This window comes from Oreochromis niloticus, linkage group LG8 (genome assembly GCF_001858045.2).
Source record: "Oreochromis niloticus isolate F11D_XX linkage group LG8, O_niloticus_UMD_NMBU, whole genome shotgun sequence".
In the NCBI taxonomy this organism is placed as follows: Eukaryota; Metazoa; Chordata; class Actinopteri; order Cichliformes; family Cichlidae; genus Oreochromis; species Oreochromis niloticus.
Window position 1 is genome coordinate 2877096 of NC_031973.2, and position 19816 is coordinate 2896911.

Genomic DNA, 19816 nt, shown 5'->3' on the forward strand with positions numbered 1-19816 from the left:
CTACAGTTTTAAGAGTGTTCAGCTCCAGATTGTGCTGACTGCACCAGAGTACCAGCCGCTCAACTTCCTGCCGGTATGCAGACTCATCACCATCCTGAATGAAGCTAATGACGGTGGTGTCACCTGCAAACTTTAGGAGCTTAACAGCCGAGTTCTTGGAGGTGCAGTCATTAGTGTAGAGGGAGAACAGTAGTGGTGAGAGGACACATCCTTGAGGGGCACCAATACTGAGAGACCAAGTTTCAGAGGTGATCTCCCCCAGCCTCACTTGTTGCTTCCTGTCTGTCAGGAAGCTGGTGATCCACTGACAGGTAGCTGGTGACACGCTGAGCTGGGAGAGTTTGGAAGAGAGAAGTTCAGGCACAATGGTGTTAAAAGCTGAACTAAAGTCCACAAACAGGACCCTGGCATAAGTTCCCGGACGGTCGAGGTGTTGCAGGATGTAATGCAGCCCCATATTCACTGCATCATCCACCGACCTGTTTGCCCAGTAGGCAAACTGCAGAGGGTCCAGCTGGGGGCCTGTAATGTCCTTCAGATGGGCTAACACCAGTCGTTCGAAGGATTTCATGACCACAGACGTCAAGGCGACAGGTCTGTAGTCATTCAGTCCTGTGATGGTGGGTCTATTGGGAACAGGGATGATGGTGGAGCATTTGAAGCAGGATGGAACTTCACACAGCTCCAGGGATCTGTTGAAGATGCGCGTAAAGATGGGAGCCAGCTGTTCTGCACAGGTCTTGAGGCAGGAGGGTGAGACACCGTCTGGTCCGGGGGCTTTCCTGGGCTTCTGTTTCTGAAATAGTCGGCTCACATCCTCAGTGTGTATTCTGAGTTTTAGGGAGGAGGAAAGGGGGGTGAGAGGTGTGATGGAGGTCGTTGAGTCTGGATTGGGGAGGGTGGGGTGGTCGTTGGGTCTGGAATGGGGAGGGTGGGGGTGGTCGTTGAGACTGGATTCAGGAGGGTGAGGGTGAAGGGGGGAGAGGTGGAAGGTGTGTTGGGGGTCAGTGTCTGAAGCAATGTCTCTGGGGTGGGGAGGGGAGGGGAGGGTCCGTCCATCTCAAACCTGCAGTCGAATGTGTTTAGCTCGTTGGCCAGGTCTTTGTTTGCTTCAACAGTGGGTGGGGGGCGTCTGTAGCTGGTGATTTCCTGCAGGCCCCTCCACACTGACGCAGGGTCGTTGGCTGAGAGCCGTTCTTCCAGCTTCTGGGAGTAGATCCTTTTAGCTGCTTTGATCTCCTTGGTCAGTGTGTTCCTGGCTTGCTTCTACAGGGCCCTGTCACCACTTCTGTAGGCGTCCTCCTTGGCCTTACGAAGATGTTGGAGTTTAGGAGTGAACCATGGTTTATTGTTGTTGTATGTGCAAAAGGTCTTTGTTGGCACACACACGTCTTCACAAAAACTGATGTATGATGACACAGTGTCCGTGAGCTCATCCAGGTTATCAGATGCAGCTTCAAAAACAGTCCAATCAGTGTAGTCAAAACAGTCCTGCAGTTCCTGCTTTGCTGCGTTAGTCCACTGCTTCACAGTTTTGACTACAGGCTTGGCACGTTTGAGATTTTGCCTATAAACTGGAATAAGATGGACCATGCAGTGATCAGAATGTCCCTGAGCTGCCCGGGGCACAGAGCGATAGGCATCTTTTAGAGTGGTGTAACAGTGATCCAGTATGATGTTGTCCCTGGTGGGGCAGTCTATATGCTGTCTGTATTTAGGGAGTTCGTGGTTGAGGTTTGCTTTGTTAAAGTCCCCAAGGATAATTGTAAAGGAATCCGGGAATTTCCTTTCCAGGGTGGTGATCTGCTCAGCCAGCTCACACAGTGCGTTGTTCGCGTTGGCCTGAGGAGGGATGTAAACTCCGACCAGCATGAAGGAAGAAAACTCCCGCGGTGAATAAAACGGTTTACAATTGATGAAAAAACTTTCCAAGTGTGGGCTGCAGTGTTTCTGTAACACTGTGACATCAGTACACCAACCTTCATTAATGTAGAAGCAGACTCCACCACCCTTTGTTTTCCCTAAGTGCTCCGTTTTGCGGTCTGCCCGGTGAAGTTGGAAGCCCAGCAGATTTAAGACAGCGTCTGGGACTCGCTCACTGAGCCAGGTTTCAGTGAAGCAGAGGGCAGCAGAGCGTGCAAAGTCCTTGTTAGTCTGGATTAAGAGCAGTAACTCGTCGACTTTGTTTGGAAGAGAGCGGAGATTCGCGAGGTGAATGGAGGGGAGTGCCGTGCGGAATCCTCGCCGACGTAGTTTCACCAGCACGAGTCCCCCGTCTACGTCTCCTCCAGGAGCCACAGAGAGCTGCTGCACCTCCAACTAAAATCTCCAAAAAACTTTCCGGGTTTGTGAAAAATGGATAAGAACTATAGTGAGACGACTGCCTGATGTTTAGCAGTTCATCTCTGGAGAAAGATATTGAAGAGCCCCTCCCACAGCATCAGATGTTCATGATACAGAGGAGGCTGGATGACCATCGATGACCTAGGTGAGTGGGGGGTAGAGTTGGATGTCTCGAAACCAGTCTTGATCTCGAGACCACTTTTACGTGGTCTTGGTCTCGATGGATTTTGGTCTTGGTCTTGTCTTGGTCTCGCTGTCTCGGTCTTGCTATCTCAGATCGAAATAGTGGTCGGGAGATTTGGAGTCAACAGTACCAATGATACACAACTTAACGTTCGATAATGTGTCATGCGCAAAAGCATCAGCTCTAAGAGCCGAGCTTAGAGAGTGCTTTGTAGTGAATCAGAAGAGTCGACTCCCATTGAGCGAGGGCCGGCTCCTTACTTAATTTCCTTTCGCTGCTCAGCTCTCACACGGTGGCTCAGCTATGCTCCAATCCCTCCATATTGTGGCCAATCACATGCAAGGATATAGGACAATATCATAATGTGAAAAAAAGAGAGGGTGAGAGACGTGACAGTCAAGCGGAGCGTGCATCTGTCCTCTCAGTAAGTGAGTGAGACAGTAGACAGCGGTGAGGAGGGCTGTGCGAGTGCATCGCAAAAACACATAAATATGCCTGACACCCGTAAACGAAGGAGCATCTGGCTGCAATTTAAAGCCTTTTTTTGTCTCGTCTCGACTTTGTCTTGGTCTTGACTCGTCTTGGTCTTGACTAAAACTGCAGTTTTAGGTGAACAGAAACCGAGTTGGAGTAAATGGAGTCCAGTAAAGTTTGGAGAGAGTTTGTGAGACTCGGTACATAATGTTTTTTGTAGAAAGTCAAACCTTTTATCCTGGACGATAGTGAGGTTCTTCATTGCGGTGTTGGTCTGTGAGGAACATTTTTTGCTCTTTGTGACCCAGACCAGTTGAGTGCTCCAAGTGGATGAGTTGGATGATACTGCACATCAGAACAGCAGAACTTAGTGGGAAGTTAATTTAGGACCCTGACCTGAAACAATATCCACCGGGATTCTATGAAGCCAAAACACGTGGTTAGAACCAGTTCCAGACCAGGGCCTCAATCTTCCAGGTAAGTAAACCAAGTATATGGGTAGGAGGCAGGCGGTGGATTCCTCTGAGGAGGAGTCAACCGTGGAGAATTGTCATGACAAGGCATCAGGTTTGATGTTGTCAAAGCTGGGGCTCTAGGTGATCACAGAGTTAAAGCAAGCAAAAAAAAGGACCCACCTGATTTTCCTGGATTTCACTCGCTTGGCTGCTTTGAGGTATGCAAGGTTCTTGTGATTTGTCCATATGATAAACAGATGCTCAGCCCCCTCCATCTAATTTGTCTATTCCTCCAGTGCCTTTTTGACTGCCAGTAGTTCCCGATCACCGACATCATAGTTGCGTTCTGCTGGAGAGAGACGACAAAAGAAAAAAGCACAAGGGTGGGAATTGCCTTCCTTGGATTTTGAGAGAATGGCCCAGACTCTGGTATCTGAAACGTGCACAACACAAAATGTTGAGTAGTGTCAGGCTGAATGAATACCGATACAGTGGCGAGCTGGTTCTTAAGAATGGTGAAGGCATTATGGGCAGCACGAACTGCACCTTGGGAGAAATCAGAGTAATGAGAAGTAAAGCAATTTTACCTAAATTTCGCATGAACCGGCGGTAAAATTTGGCAACTCCAGGAAACACTGAAGGTGCTTCGAGAAGTAGGTCTGGGCCAGTTCAAAACTGCCTGGATCTTTGCTGGATATCCCCTGCTGTGTCCTTTCTCAACCATGTGACCTAGGAAGGAAATAGTATGGGTGTGGAATTCACATTTCTCAACCTTGACAAAAAGTTTATTTTCAAGGAGATGTTGGACAACCATTTAGATCAGGGGTCCCCAATCCCAGTCCATGAGGGTCAGTGTCCCTGCAGGTTTTAGATGTGTCCTTGATCCATCACAGCTGATTTAAATGGATAAATTACCTTCTCAATATGTCTTGAAGTTCTCCAGAGGCCTGGTAATGAACTAATCATGTGATTCAGGTGTGTTGACCCAGGGTGAGATCTAAAACCTGCAAGGACACCGGCCCTCGCGGACTGGGATTGGGGACCCCTGATTTAGATTCTCTCCAAGAGGAGAGGATAATAGATGGATAATGCCACGTACCAGTGAATTGGTGATGTACTTTTCCATAGCTTCAAGATAGGGATGACTGTTAGGTACTTCAAAAATGCGTAGTTTAATATGTTAATGAGACCGGAAGCAGAACTTTGCAGAGACATTATTTTCAATTTTGCCCATCAGTATCCCTACTATTACTGCCAGGCCCTGTCTCTTGGCTGATGAAGACCTATGTCAATCAGATTTCCTTTTTTGCAGCAACAGAGGCACTCACCCGCTCAGTTGTGTCACGGGCGGTGCAGCACAGGGACCACTGGAGTTGTAGTTTTTCTTTGGGAGGAATTCACTTATATGATCTGAATACACAAGGTGATTAAGGTATCAAGAGACACAGGAAATTATTTTGCAGATTTAATTTCATCAGATAATCTGTCCAAAAATGCTCCTCATAGCACTCGCTCCTCCATTCCTGCTTCCACAGCAAAAATACAAACATCCACGGAATTATCCACAATACTTCACTCACCTTGGCCTTGAGAGAATCATTTCTGGGCCGCTGCGTCTGGGTTGGTCGCCTTGTCGAAAATATTTCTGAACCTTTCTGAAGTCTGCGTAGGATAGATCGAGATGTGACTTTAGGACCACCTGGGCCCACTGGAGACCTCGGTCCCAGTCAAAAGGCTCATGTCATGTCGCCGTGGTGAACATGGTGTGACCTTCACCTGCTCTTTGACTGGATCACAGAACGCCATCAGAACAAGTCATGCCATCTGGACAGCATACACCACCAGGACAGGACCCACAATCAGGACAGGCATGCCTTTACAAGGCGACATGCCATCAGAATATTAGGGACAGCATACACCATCATGAGGCAGTGGGTGTCCTGTCCATGATGTACAGATGTGTTACAAACGTGTCACACAGACGGCCATGTAAAACAGACTGAGTGCTGTTGTTTGGTTGTTTCCCGTCTCTTCGTCTCTTCCAGCTGATTAATAAATGAAAGACGTGTGAATAAAACATGAAAGAAAAGGTGAAACTGCTGCACTTTTAAATTTTTAACACAAATTCATCGACTTCCTGTTTAGTTCTAGTTGAAATAAACATCAAAATTGAACTCAGGGCTGTTCAGTCAGGTGACCGCTGTCATCATGTGACACTTTAACCTTCTTGCTCCTCAGAAGGTTAATCCCTCCGACTCCATGACTGTGCTTGAATGACACCATAAGGATGAACCAAGAGCATCGTCCTGCCCCGCTCCTCTCCTCTCTGCTCCCCACCCTTCCTCTCTCCTGTCCTCCTCCTCCTCATAGTTTTATTTTCCTCTCATACTTCACTTCAGGATGTCATAAATAATCCTGACTGACTTTGTTTTTCAGAATAAAATTAGCAATCACCATCTGCATTTATAGCTGTAACCCCCCCCCCCCCCCCCACACACACACACACACACACACACACATACACACAAAGAAACACACCCAATTTAGTGAATAATTTCACAGCAGGGTTGCTCATTACAACAAGACCACAGTGGATATCACTGATTAGACATGCAGCACACACACATGCACAGAGTTCAGTGTGTTTGACTTTATTAATAACTAAGGAGGTGCCTCTGTGTCTCTTCTTGCTTCAATTGTACCTTACAGGTGGAGGTGGTCTCATTCACACCTTGAAGATGTCCGTCTTCATGGGTATAACATGTCACAGCCTGTTGTCCCTTCAGTTTCTGTGTGAATGAAAACCCTGATCAAGGAGATGACTTGGAATCCTTCAAGTCACATACTGGACCACCTTAACTGGCTCTTTTCGATGTGGTGTAGCGACTTGCTGTGAGCTCCTCCTGAATGACTGGACTCCTTACTCGATCTCTAAGGCTTAGCCCAGACGCCATTATTCATTTCTGCCGCTCATTCTTTTGGTCACTCCCTGAGCTCGTGGTCATAGTTGAGAATCAACTCTTAAATTTAGCAGCTTTGCCTTCACGCTCCCCTGTCTTTTCATCACAGTACAGCATCCACAGCACTGCTGGCACTTAACCAATCTACCTGTCACTCTTCCATCTCTGAGGGTGAAGAGCCCAATACACTTGAAGCACGCACTCAACCATCATCATTTGATGCCAACAGGAGACCCCCACCACTTCACCTAGAAATTCTGCATATAAAATTTATGAACATAATCTGTGACAAAGTCCAGCCCTGACAGAGTAATGCCAGTAATAACTGACTTACTGGCAATCCAAGCCAAGCTCTCACTATCGTGGTGGTACGGGGTCGAATGGCCCATGACAGAGGGCAAATACCCCACACTCTCTGAGAATCCCCCGCAGGGCACTTTGAGCCACAAAGCCTGTATGTCAACAAGCAGGAACCGCCACTCTCATTGACTTAAAGCATTTTGCAGAGTTGTATCAACCAGGACAGACCCACCAATCCAGAGCCTTGAGAAACTTTATCCTCCCCAACGGAGATTTTTTAAACTACCTCAGCTACTATAGCCATGGTGCAGTTTCAGCAGAGAACCTCTTTCTCGCCTGAGTCACATGATTTGTTAGAATCGAGTCCCTCAAGACAACTACCGTATTTTTTGGACCATAAGCACACTGTCGATGCACATGTCTGTTTTCATACATAAGGGTGCATTAAGTGAAACAAAACAGTCAGATAAGTCAAACTTTACTCAACTCATTCTTCTTGCTTCCTCCACTTCCGTACTATTGATCCATTAATGTTGAATTCTATGGCAGCTGCTCTATTCCCATGTTGCAGTATATTAATGACTAACCTCGTATTGTGGATGGATTATCTCAGTTGTTCTCCTGACTGACGTTTGGTCCGTTTACAGCATCCTGCCATGCGATTGCATTTGTCCCTAACCATCGGGAACCCTCACGTTAACTTTTATCGAGTGGAAAAAAGTTAGCGTTCATCCTCCAGCTTCACTGTGTTTATGCTATGCTAACATAGCTGTGTCGCTAGCGATCACGTAGCACATCATTATATACCAGCTAGCCCAACTTCAGTAACTCTACAAACGTCACTGCTGTTTAGTTTTCTGTCTTCATTTATGTTGGAAGTGACAGCAGAGCTGTACGTTTTCAGGATTGAGAGATTTAGGAATATCTCAGTCAGAACATGCTATATCATGTTTAGGTAACTAGCGAGCTAACTTACGCTAACTTCTAACTCCGTTAAATGTAATAAATTCTATTTTCATGGATGCCTGGATGTTAAACTTAATTGTTACACCTGGTAAATCAGCAACGCTGAACATTTTATTAAAGATGAAAAAATTTAGACAGTTTTTAACTCTCAGTGATGCTGCAGTGTTCGTTTGACTTTGGGACCTGAAGAAGACGGAGTTTAGGACCCAGATTACTCCGCAAGGCTCCTGACTACAGGAGCCATAATGTTTCAACAATCCATCAAGCGGTGGGGCTTCGTAGCTTACCAAAGTCGTACTAAAACATGTTTTGACAGATTTTTGAGCGCTGTGTACCACATAAAATCGGTTCGAGGTCAGTAAGCACAACCAGAATTCATACATAAGGCACACCGAATTATAAGGCGCACTGTCGATTTTTGCGAAAATTAAAGGATTTTAAGTGCGCTTCATAGTGCGGAAAATAAGGTAAACTTGACGCAAGTCCTCTTTCAGCATCACAGCTCCCTTCACCTCTGATGTCCACCGCCTGCCACCAGCTACAGCCACTGATCCTTGCAGCCATTCAGAGTCAAATTAATCTGTCCTGCTCTCAGTCAACTTCAGATGCCACACCTGGTCAAAGTCCTGTGAGCGAGACAGCTCTGTTTGAGTGGGAACCCTGGACTTGTTCTGGTCTGCACTTGGTCATTCTGAAACATTTATCCCAAATTTAACTTTAATTGAAAACTGGGAGAGCGTGGATGGGGGATATAAAGGAGGTTGGAAAATAAAGAAATAAATGGGATTAGAAGAGGAGAAGAAAGAATGAAGAGAGGAAGTCAGAAAATTAGCCCTAGACACTTCAAACAGAACCAAGCTACCTACTGCTGAGTGTTTGAACATCAATGTGGTTTTAGACAAAGCTGCTTCACACACACGCGCGCGCACACACACACACACAGAGTTAATCTCCATTCAGATGCAGATGAATCGTCCTTTTATGCACTGACTGAAAACGGGCGAGCAAACCAGCAGAAAATGGGAGATGATGAAAGATGTTTTTTTTTCTTTTTCCCATGATGCACTTCAGTCAACTCAGGAAAAATTTTGCTCGTTGTCACAGCAACAACATACCTGTCAGTCACCTGTTATCAGTGTGTGTGTCCTCATGCAAAGCTGTGGTTTCTCTGAAAGCCTGCTGTGTTTTTAATATGGCAGGTTTCTAAACAACACCGCTCACTCTCCTGAACATCACCAAACTCTGTGACTCTGTTTTAACCAATCTAAAATTTAACCGCCCTCAGAAATTAGTGACTGTGGCAAAAACAACCCTACAAACATGCAGAGGCTGACTTGTCACAGCTGCGCAGCCGGTGAGTTTGAGGAAGGGACTCAAAAGCAGACACAAGAGAAAACTAAGCTTGACAAAAAGCGAGCCGTTTATTTGGCTGAAAAACATGATGACAAAAACAAAGCAAAGCGAACAGGGGGCAAGAACTAAAACTGAAACCTAAACTGGGAATAACTAGGAATGACTATGATAATTAGAACATGACACTGAACAGGAACATGTGAAACGTGGACATGAAGAAAACTAAACCTGACATGAGCATGAACCTGAGGAGGAAGAGGAGGAAGAGAAGAAAGAATGAAGAGAGGCAGTCAGAAAATTGGTAAAAAAAAAAAAAAACCCAAAAAACAAGTTTCTGTGACCTGACTTGACATAAACAGACGACCTGAGGACTTAAATACACAAGAGGGTAGTGGAAACACCCGGGGAGACACAGGTGACACAAATGAACATGACGCCACAGGGGAAGTAAAACAAAACACATTGAACATGGAAACACTAGACTCTTCAAAACAAAGCAGGAAACATGGAGAGATGTAACAACACCAGCTTGACAATATGGAACACACAGACATACGCACAACTGAAAATAAAACACTGAGGACAAGAAAAGACTTATTAATCAGGAGTTACAGAAGAAACAAAAACTAGAATGAAACTCAACTAAATCCTAACTAATAATAGCAGCACAAGAACTTCACATATTTCCAATATAACATAAGAAATCAAAAATGCTGGGTCACAGACCCGGCCCCTGACAACTGATCACTTTGGTTATTGTGTCACTTCAGGTAAGCTGAGTGTGTCTGAAACGTGATAAGTATCAATTCAGTGAGTAAAATGGAGAACAGTAAATGTTGAGAGCCTGGAGCTGTAGTTAGTTTGCCTCAACAGAAATGATTCGGTAAAGGACTGCAGCTAGCCTCTGAGCCACATAGTGTGTGCACAACGTAGCAGTAACAGCTTTAGTTGATAATCAGCCAGAAACACACATGCAGCTGCTTTCTTTTTCAGGACAGGGGTACTAAAGGGTTAAAGTGTTTCAGCCATAAATGCAGATGCTGCAGATCCACACACACTCTGCCTGCACTGCGTGTTGCATTTAAATGTGACACTGATTTAATTTGTCAGCAGAGAAGAAGAGCAGCAGAAAGGAGGAGAAGATGATGTATCATTCATTGCTGAAGGAAGAAAAAAGACAAAGATGTTCTGCTTTTCTTTCCTGTCCTCTCTGAAAGATGCCCTCTGCTGGTTAGAGCTTGTAACAACACTGACCTGACGTCACCTGAGCAGGTCAGCTGATCTTTAAGCCAACGCCAACTGAACCCAGATGTTCTGTTGTTCAACATACAAACTAAACACCTCCTGACCAGTCAGCTCAGTGTGCAGATTGAGACTGTCTTGTTAGAGACCGCAGTGACAGTCAGATTTTGGGCGTCGCAACAAATTAGGCCCATCTCGGGGGGAGGAATGTCTCACAAGCTGTTTTCTAATTCAGTGATCAGATCAATGAAAGTTTCCAGCTGTTTAAACTATTTGTGATCTCAGGGTAGCCCTACTGCAAGCTAGAAAGAATAAAAGAAGCTGGAACATAGGCCTTTACCTGTTTGTTTGTTTTTATTTCACTTGATAAATATAGTTGATATAAAGCATCAAAGTTGTTATATTTGGTAAAACCAGATTAATAAAACATTTCCTGAATATGGTAAACGGGTTTTTAGTCCACGCTTCTGAACTGCCAGTATACTGTCTATGGATCACCATGTTGCCTTTTGCTTGTTTTGTTTTCTAATGTTAAAAAATACATTAAAAATATTGTAAATGTACAAGCATTACAGAGAGCCTCATGGCTTCCCAGCATGCACTGGGGCAGGGAACCAATCACTTTCATTTTATCTGTGTGGCTGCAGTTGCTGCTGTCACTGGTCTAGCTTCCCCTGGTCTTCACACTTTTGTAATGACATGCTTGATGTGACCGCAGGTGATGCATAAGCTTGTGATTACATTCACAGTTTTGTTCCTTTGTTTTCTGTGGTGAGGGAGCTTAGCCTCAAATTGTAGCTCTTAATTTATCCTTTATTATCTGTCATCATTTTTATCTTTATCTGATTTCTGTTAATGACAAAAACAAGATAATAAATGTAAAAACATCTAACAAGGTGAGCAGCTGGGTTTAGGTAGTTATATAAGCTCTCTGTCCTGCGGATGCCTCAGGAGAGATGACAGATAATGAAATGATGTAAAGATTTCAGTCACCTCACATTCTCTTCAGCTGAAACCTCAGTTAAACCAGCCTGGAGCCAGTTTAAACCACCTTCGCAAGCATCGCTGTGAATTCATAAAACAGCAGAACCGTCATCTCCATCCTTAACAAGAATATCAACCATCCATTCTCTTCCGCTTATCCTTTTCAGGGCATGGGGGCGCTGGATCTATCCCAGCTGTCTTAGAGCGAAGGGCAGGGTACACCCTGGACAGGTCACCAGTCTGTTGCAGGGCTAACACATAGACACAGACAGCCATTTGCACCTATGGGCAATTTAGAGTTTCCAATTAACCTATCCTCCCACCCAGAGTACCCGGAGAGAACCCACACAAACATGGGGAGAACATGCAAACTCAACCCAGAAAGACCCCAGCCTGATGGTAGACTGACTCAGAACCTTCTTGCTGTAAGGCAACAGTGCTAATCACTGTGCCACGGTGCTGAATATCAAGGACTCACTGAAACGATCTGTGTTGTGTTGTAGATGTAATGTACTGTGAATTGACCGGCCTTCACAAGCAGAGACACAAGGAGGTGTGGCATCTCATTCTACCCAATCAGCATCGAAGAGTGACATGGCTCCGGCCAATGATAAGCTGTGAAAGAAGACCAACACCACCCATGCAGGTGAGTATTTATCACATCTATGTTAAGAAGTGATCAACACAATGAACATTTTTTGATGCAGATGTGCTTGTAGCTAGATAGATAAACCCTGAACTGAATTATAAACTTAAATTACAACCCCCAAGTTACCTCTTAGCCTGATGGCTGGTGTTAGAGTAAGAGGAGCCAGATAAGAGAAGGATGTCCTGTGTTAAACGGGAGTCGGGGTGACCTGATATGAGATGAGCAGCAGTCTCTCCTACCTGGAGTTTGGAGGAATTGTTGTTCCTGATGCTGAGTGGCTGATGTGAGACAGGTGAACAGGTGTTGCGGTCAGAACCCATCTCTCTCACGGTCTTTCAGCAGTGTGTTTCTGGACCTGTTCGTCCCTCTCAGCTCTGCACTGAAAAGTGTCCTGTGTTACCTCTCCAGGTGAGTCTCCAGCTGATCTGTCCATCAGTTTGTCTTTCTGTCCATTCAAGCTGTGCTAATCACATCTCTTCTCTTTCAGGTGATCAAAGAAGTTCAACCTTTTTTTTCTTCACAATTTTCTTCCAGATTCACTTTGCTGACAAACTACAGACACAGTAAGACAGCGTGTCTCTCAGTCTGTCTCTGTTCATCTGTTGTTTGTGTAAATGTGTGTGTCAGTCATAAACAGAAGCACACTGTGTGTATGAAATGCCTTTGAGCCATGAGACCAGATTGAAACATTGAAATCTTTGTTTACGCGGACAAAATCAACCATGTGGCAAATGAATATTTCACTGTTGATTATGATGTGCTATATACAGTAAATGATGGCCATAAATATCTCGCGTCCATCACTCACGATAATGCACTCCTGTTTCTGTCGGTGTTTTTGGCACAGATCCATAGATATGTTGAAGACGAGGTTGAGAGCTTCAGCCAGATGTTGAGGTTGATGGTCCAGAGCTCTTAGACCGCACTAGCTACCCTGTCTTACATTTAAGTCCTGGGACTGACGGGACTATCTGCTGCCTGCTTCAGTGAGAGAGGGATGGTGCATGTTGTGATGGAAATTAGGCATTTTTTGGAAACTTGAAGAGAAGATGCCACAGATACTCAGCGAGAAATGAATACTTTGTAAAACTGCCATTCATACCACACTGATATGCAGTTCAGGTACGTCAGCTGGAAGGGTTATACATCATTACTCAGAAGGTGTACTCTGTCACCTGCAAATTCTTCATCCAGACTAAATTTAACATTAAATGAAACATTATTATGAACATAAAAGCTAAAAGACAAAGATGAAGTAAATCTAAGCATGTCAAACAATAGCACGTCTTTGCTAAAACCAATCAAACCCCTTACAATACAAAAGAGTCTTTAGAAGGATTTAAAAGAAGACTCTGATGAGGCAAGCCAGAGCTCCTCAGATGGGTTGTTCCTAACAGTGACTCATCTCTCGACTTTTGTCCCACCTGAGGTGGGAATAGGTGACAGGTTTCCCCTGTGGATCTAAGGATGCACACCAGTTGAGTAGATATTGTGAAGTCCTTTAAAAGTAATAAGTAAAATCCTTTCTGAACAATTCTGGGGGTAATGGGCAGAGTCATTAAAACTGTAAACAAAAGTAATTTGTTCTGTTTTCTTGGTTGTTTTCTTCTGCTGAATCTTGTACAACTTGAGTCTATTTAATGATTTCTGATTAAGAAGATGGATGGATTGATGCCATGGTGTGGAAGAGATGTTAGCAATGTATTTTGGACAAAGTAATGGAAATAACATCTAAAGTGAAACCACCACAGTCACAATCAAACTGTGCACTTTTCCTGCTGCTGTGCTCTGAGTGAACAGACATCCTTGTGTGTAACAGCAGTAATAATGATATCCAGCCCTAAACAAAATATAACAAGAGAATGGCATTGAAGTTCACATTAAATCACATGCATACTGAGCCATAATTGCGTACTCTGATCCACAGATAATTTTGTAAATTCATGGTAATTAGCAGCAATTAAACAAATCACTTTCTACAAACTCACTTCTGCCTTATTTCAAATCCTTTTGCTGCTCACTAATAATTAGAGGTTCCACATTTGGCATTACCTTAACTGAACATGATTGGTGAAACAGATGACGCACAATGAAACAACCAGTCAGAGCAACAGAACATAGAACAGTGCCCTCTTCTCTATGAGTGAGCTCATGAGGAAGATGGCGCCGGAGTGTATGGCTGGCCGTCTTCGACTCTGCTTTCGACCCCTCCTTTTTGATCTCTGTTTAATTTTCCTTATCCTCCTGATTTGCTCTCCAAGTGGTAACGCACTAATTACCTACGATTGGCAAACACTTTTGAATCTTCGATCTTTTCACCACTATGGACCGGGTCCATGTTGGAATATAGGAGATACCACTTCGCCCTGGATGGATTTTTCCACCAGCACACACGTCTTGCCTCTACCCTTCCCGTACAAGAAACGCATCAGGAAGTGGGGTAAACAGCGTGGTATTCGTGTATGTTTTAAGGCTTACCTTAAAGCACGGGCTGTGGCTAATCTACATGCTACTATGGATATCCTGCAACATCCTCCCGCTTCCCAGGACCGATTCTCTGTTAGATCGGTCACCCATCGATGGATCCGCCCCGTCAGACAACAAGTTAACTCTGCCTTCCCGGTGGCCTGCCTGCCTATCCGGACCTGGATAAGGGCTTTTCAAGGTGGCGTACACTGCAGCAACCTAAGCCGATTGAGCCGCGCTCCAAGTAAAAACACGGCGCCCTTGACCCAGATGGCGCTACTAAACATGAGGTCGCTGGTGAATAAGACTTTCGTTCTGAATGATTTTTTCCTCACCCCTGGGCTGGACGCATTGTTTCTGACGGAGACCTGGATTCGCCCTGGTGAGTCGCTATCCTTCTCTGAGCTACTCCCTCCTGACTGTGTCTTTTTTAGTTCACCCAGACCCACTGGTAAAGGTGGAGGTCTAGCCTCGGTTATTAAACATAAACTTAATGTGCGGCATCTGCCTTCCCCTACCTACCCCAGTTTTGAAGTTCAAGTTTTGGAACTGGCTGGACCCCCCCTGACATTATGCTTGGTGGTTTACCAACACCCGAAATACAATAAGACTTTTATTGCTGACTTTGCTGATCTTTTAGGATCTCTCCTTTTAAGCTATGACTGTGCTCTTATTATTGGTGATTTTAATATTCATATCTATGGTAAATGGTAAATGGCCTGTATTTATATAGCGCTTTTATGGTCCCTAAGGAGCCCAAAGCGCTTTACATATCCAGTCATTCACCCATTCACGCACACATTCACACACTGGTGATGGCAAGCTACGTTGTAGCCACAGCCACCCTGGGGCGCACTGACAGAGGCGAGGCTGCCAGACACTGGCGCCACCGGGCCCTCTGACCACCACCAGTAGGCAACGGGAGAAGTGTCTTGCCCAAGGACACAACGACCGAGACTGTCCGAGCCGGGGCTCGAACCGGCAACCTTCCGATTACAAGGCGAACTCCCAACTCTTGAGCCACGATCGCCCAATCGCCTAATATCTGCTGCGAGGATGATCCATTAGCCAAGGATTTTCTCCCTCTTATTGACTCTTTTAGTCTGTAAAGGCCATACTCTTGATTTGGTTCTTTCGTGTGGCCTGGATGTTTGTATTAAGAATATTAACAATATTGGGATTTCTGACCATTTCCCAGTTTTGTTTGAAACTGATCTATGCAAATTAAAGCTTCACTCTGACGGTCCCTGACGCCTGTTGCGCATAATCAACCCTGATACCGTGGTTAACTTCTCTGCGGCCTTTCCTGACTCTGCAGAATCTGTAATTGACTGTTCTATATCTCTTACGACTGATGATTATGCTAATTCTCTGATATCTACATGCTCTCATATTCTTGAGGCCGTTGCCCCTGTTAAGGTGAAAGGTCCCAGAAATCACTCTCAAATTTGGTTAAATGACACTACACGTGCCTTACGTCGTGCCTTACGTCATGCCTGCCGTCGAGCCGAGAGGAGATGGAAGAAAGACAGGCTCCAAGTTTCCCTCGATAAACTACGTATGAGCCGCTCGGAATTTCAGAATGCCGCTAAAATGGCTAAAGCAGCTCTATTATCGGACATTATTGCCACCAATGCTCACAACCCCCGAATGTCATTTAAAATCTTTAATTCAGTGGTAAATCCTTGTCCCGAGGTGCTTCTGGCAGCCCCCCCCCAATTGTCTGTGAATAATTTCTAAATGACTTCACAGATAAAATTAGACCTTTTAAAGCCTTACTCCCCTTAGTGAGGAGCCCTGCCCCTACCTTAGGATGCCCATCGACTTTTCATCAGTTTGAGCTTGTGTCACTTCCCACACTTAAGTGTATAATTGATCGACTGAGAAATACTGACTCTATCCTTGATATCCTCCCATCTCGCTTTGTAAAGGATGGTTTTGATGTAATTGGGCCCAGTATCCTATCTTTAATGAATTTATCATTGTCTTCCAGCTGCGTCCCGACAGTCTTTAAACATGCGGTAGTACAGCCTGTTCTAAAAAAAAGTAACCTTGATCATAACGACCTTGCAAATTACAGGCCGATTTCCAAACTTCCATTCTTATCTAAAGCATTGGAGAAAATAGTCCTCTCACAGCTGCAGGCCTACTGGGATGCAAATAATATCAGTGATAAATTCCAGTCTGGCTTTAAACCACGCCATAGCACTGAAACAGCGCTGCTGAGAGTCCTAAATGACCTTCTCTTATTTGCTGACTCAGGGTGCTCTTCGGTCTTAGTTTTATTGGACTTGACTTCTGCCTTCGACATGGTGGACCATAATACACTCCTATTGAGGCTTGAACATACAGTAGGCATAAGGGGTAATGTCCTTAACTGGTTTAGATCGTATCTATTGGATAGGTCCTACTCCATCACCATTGGTGGCTGCTCTTCCTCTGTTGCTCCCCTCTGCTGTGGTGTCTCCCAGGGATCTGTGTTGGGCACTATGTTGTTTTCATTGTATATGCTGCCCTTAGGCTCTATCTTTGAGGAGTATAATATCTCCTATCACTTTTATGCTGACGATATTCAAATTTATTTTCGGCTGACTAATGACACTTCTTCGTCACTACACTGTCTGCTAGAGTGCTTGAGAGAGGTCAAAGATTGGCTCTCTGACAACTCTCTTATATTGAATGAGAAGAAAACAGAAATCGTGCTGTTCGACAACCATACTTCATGGGGCCAATTTGTTGACACCCTTGGACCCCTTGCCGCCTCTCTTTCTGGCACTGTTAGCAACTTAGGTGCTCTCTTTGACAGCTCCTTTAAGTGTGACAAACAAGTATCCTCTGTAGTTAAATCTAGTTTCTACCAATTGCGTCAAATCTCCAAGGCCAAGCACTACATACCGCACAGGGACCTTGAGAAACTAATCCATGCTTTTGTGACCTCTAGATTAGACTACTGTAAATCCCTTTACTTTGGTCTCCACTCCACCCTTCTTCATAGATTGCAGGTTGTTCAGAATGCTGCGGCACACCTTCTGACTGGAACTGCAAGGTTTGCCCCTATCACTCCATTCCTTGCTGACCTGCACTGGCTCCCTGTCAAAAACCGAATTGAGTTTAAAATTCTGTTGCTTACCTTTAAAATCATAAACAATACTGCTCCGTGCTACCTCACTGAACTCCTTAGTCCATATACCCCTAGGAGAGCCCTAAGATCATCAGGACAATTACTCTTAGTGCAGCCTAGATCCCGGCTAAAGACCAGAGGTGACTGTGCTTTTGCCCTGGCAGCCCTGAGCCTCTGGAACAATCTTCCTCCTGCTATTCTCATGTTATAGCCTTTTATCTTTTATCTTATGTTTTAACCTAGTTGTGAAGCACTTTGGTGTACCTTTGGTTTTAAATGTGCTATATAAATAAAGTTGTATTCTATTGTATGAGTGCTCTAAGTTTTCCCTACTTTCACGGTTCAATTTGAGGCTCATTAAGAGTTGCCTTTAAATTTGAGGCCATGTAAAGACAACATTTGTTGGGCATCCTTCTCTCAAGGATAGCTGGTCAATCAATCAGCAGCTCCACTGCATTCCAAGTCAGCTCACAGGCAAAGCTTCCAGTGTAGTCCATCTTATTCCATGGACATTAATGCAGAAGCTACTTCCTGTGGGCAAACATTTTTCAATCCAATAACTCCAGAGTGTTTAAGAGTCCAGATATCAGAAAGAGATTACAAATGGAGGTAGCTGTATCTGTCGTTGGCTTTGGTGCAGTCCTAGCACACCCTCTTTAAAGTAATGTGATATTCTGTACCTGAAGGTCTGACCATAAAATGGTATTTGGAAACCTGGTGGTTAGGGAGTTACATTGAGAGATTAAAAACACCATGCTCTACTGCAGAAGAGTCCACGGAGGATAATAACAGTCACCTAAATTATTGGTACATTTCCATGCAGCCTTTCATGTTCTCTACCTGACACTGACCACACTGGTCTGACGGCTGTTAAAGTAACCTGTACCATTCTGTGAATTGTTTGGTACCAGGCTGCGAGAGTTGAGGCTCATGTGTGAAATTGATGGTTTTCATGGTTTTTATCGTTAACTCCCCATGTTGTAGTTGTGTGGCTTACTTCAAAAGAAATATGTATGTGTTACCATAGTAACCAGAGAGCATTAAGGGGCAGAGAGGAGGATTCGAATTCAATTCAATTCAATTTTATTTATATAGCGCCAAATCACAATAAAAGGTACAGAGAAAAACACAACAATCATATGACCCCCTATGAGCAAGCACTTTGGCGACAGTGGGAAGGAAAAACTCCCTTTTAACAGGAAGAAACCTCCGGCAGAACCAGGCTCAGGGAGGGGCGGGGCCATCTGCTGCAACCGGTTGGGGTGAGAGAAGGAAGACAGGATAAAGACATGCTGTGGAAGCAAGACAGAGGTTAATAACAGATATGATTCAATGCAGAGAGGTCTATTAACACATAGTGAGTGAGAAAGGTGACTGGAAAGGAAAAACTCAATGCATCATGGGAATCCCCGGCAGCCTACGTCTATTGCAGCATAACTAAGGGAGGATTCAGGGTCACCTGGTCCAGCCCTAACTATATGCTTTAGCAAACAGGAAAGTTTGAAGCCTAATCTTGAAAGTAGAGATAGTGTCTGTCTCCTGATTCCAAACTGGAAGCTGGTTCCACAGAAGAGGGGCCTGAAAACTGAAGGCTCTGCCTCCCATTCTACTTTTAAATACTCTAGGAACAACAAGTAGGCCTGCAGTGCGAGAGCAAAGTGCTCTAATAGGGTGATATGGTACTACAAGGTCATTAAGATAAGATGGGGCCTGATTATTTAAGACCTTGTATGTGAGGAGCAGGATTTTGAATTCAATTCTGCATTTAACAGGAAGCCAATGAAGAGAAGCCAAAACAGGAGAAATCTGCTCTCTCTTTCTAGTCCCTGTCAGGACTCTTGCTGCAGCATTTTGGATCAGCTGAAGGCTTTTCAGCGAGTTTTTAGGACATCCTGATAATAAAGAATTACAGTAGTCCAGCCTGGAAGTAATAAATGCATGAACTAGTTTTTCAGCATCACTAAGCGACAGGATATTTCTAACTTTAGAGATGTTGCACAAATGGAAGAAAGCAGTCTTACATATTTGTTTAATATGTGCATTGAAGGACATGTCCTGGTCAAAAATGACTCCAAGGTTCCTCACAGCATTACTGGAGGCCAAGGTAATGCCATCCAGAGTAAGAATCTGGTTAGATACCATATTTCTAAGATTTTCAGGGCCGAGTACAATAACCTCCGTTTGATCTGAATTAAGAAGCAGAAAGTTAGCGGCCATCCAGGTCTTTATGTCTTTAAGACATTCCTGCAGTTTAACTAATTGGTGTGTGTTACCTGGCTTCATGGATAGATAGAGCTGCGTGTCATCTGCATAGCAGTG

General features: G+C 44.6%; 1 protein-coding gene across 3 annotated transcripts in view; it reads left to right on the forward strand.

The window, feature by feature from the left end:
• tcerg1l (transcription elongation regulator 1 like) overlaps nt 1-19816 on the forward strand; it is a 91737-nt gene that overhangs the window by 28690 nt on the left and 43231 nt on the right. For 2 of the 3 annotated variants that reach the window (XM_019362418.2, XM_019362419.2), the window contains exons 6-8: nt 11765-11907; nt 12250-12318; nt 12398-12473. In XM_019362418.2, coding sequence (XP_019217963.1) covers nt 11765-11907; nt 12250-12318; nt 12398-12473 — 288 coding nt within the window. The remainder of the gene's footprint in view (nt 1-11764; nt 11908-12249; nt 12319-12397; nt 12474-19816) is intronic. The other variant, XM_019362420.2, reaches the window with a different exon arrangement.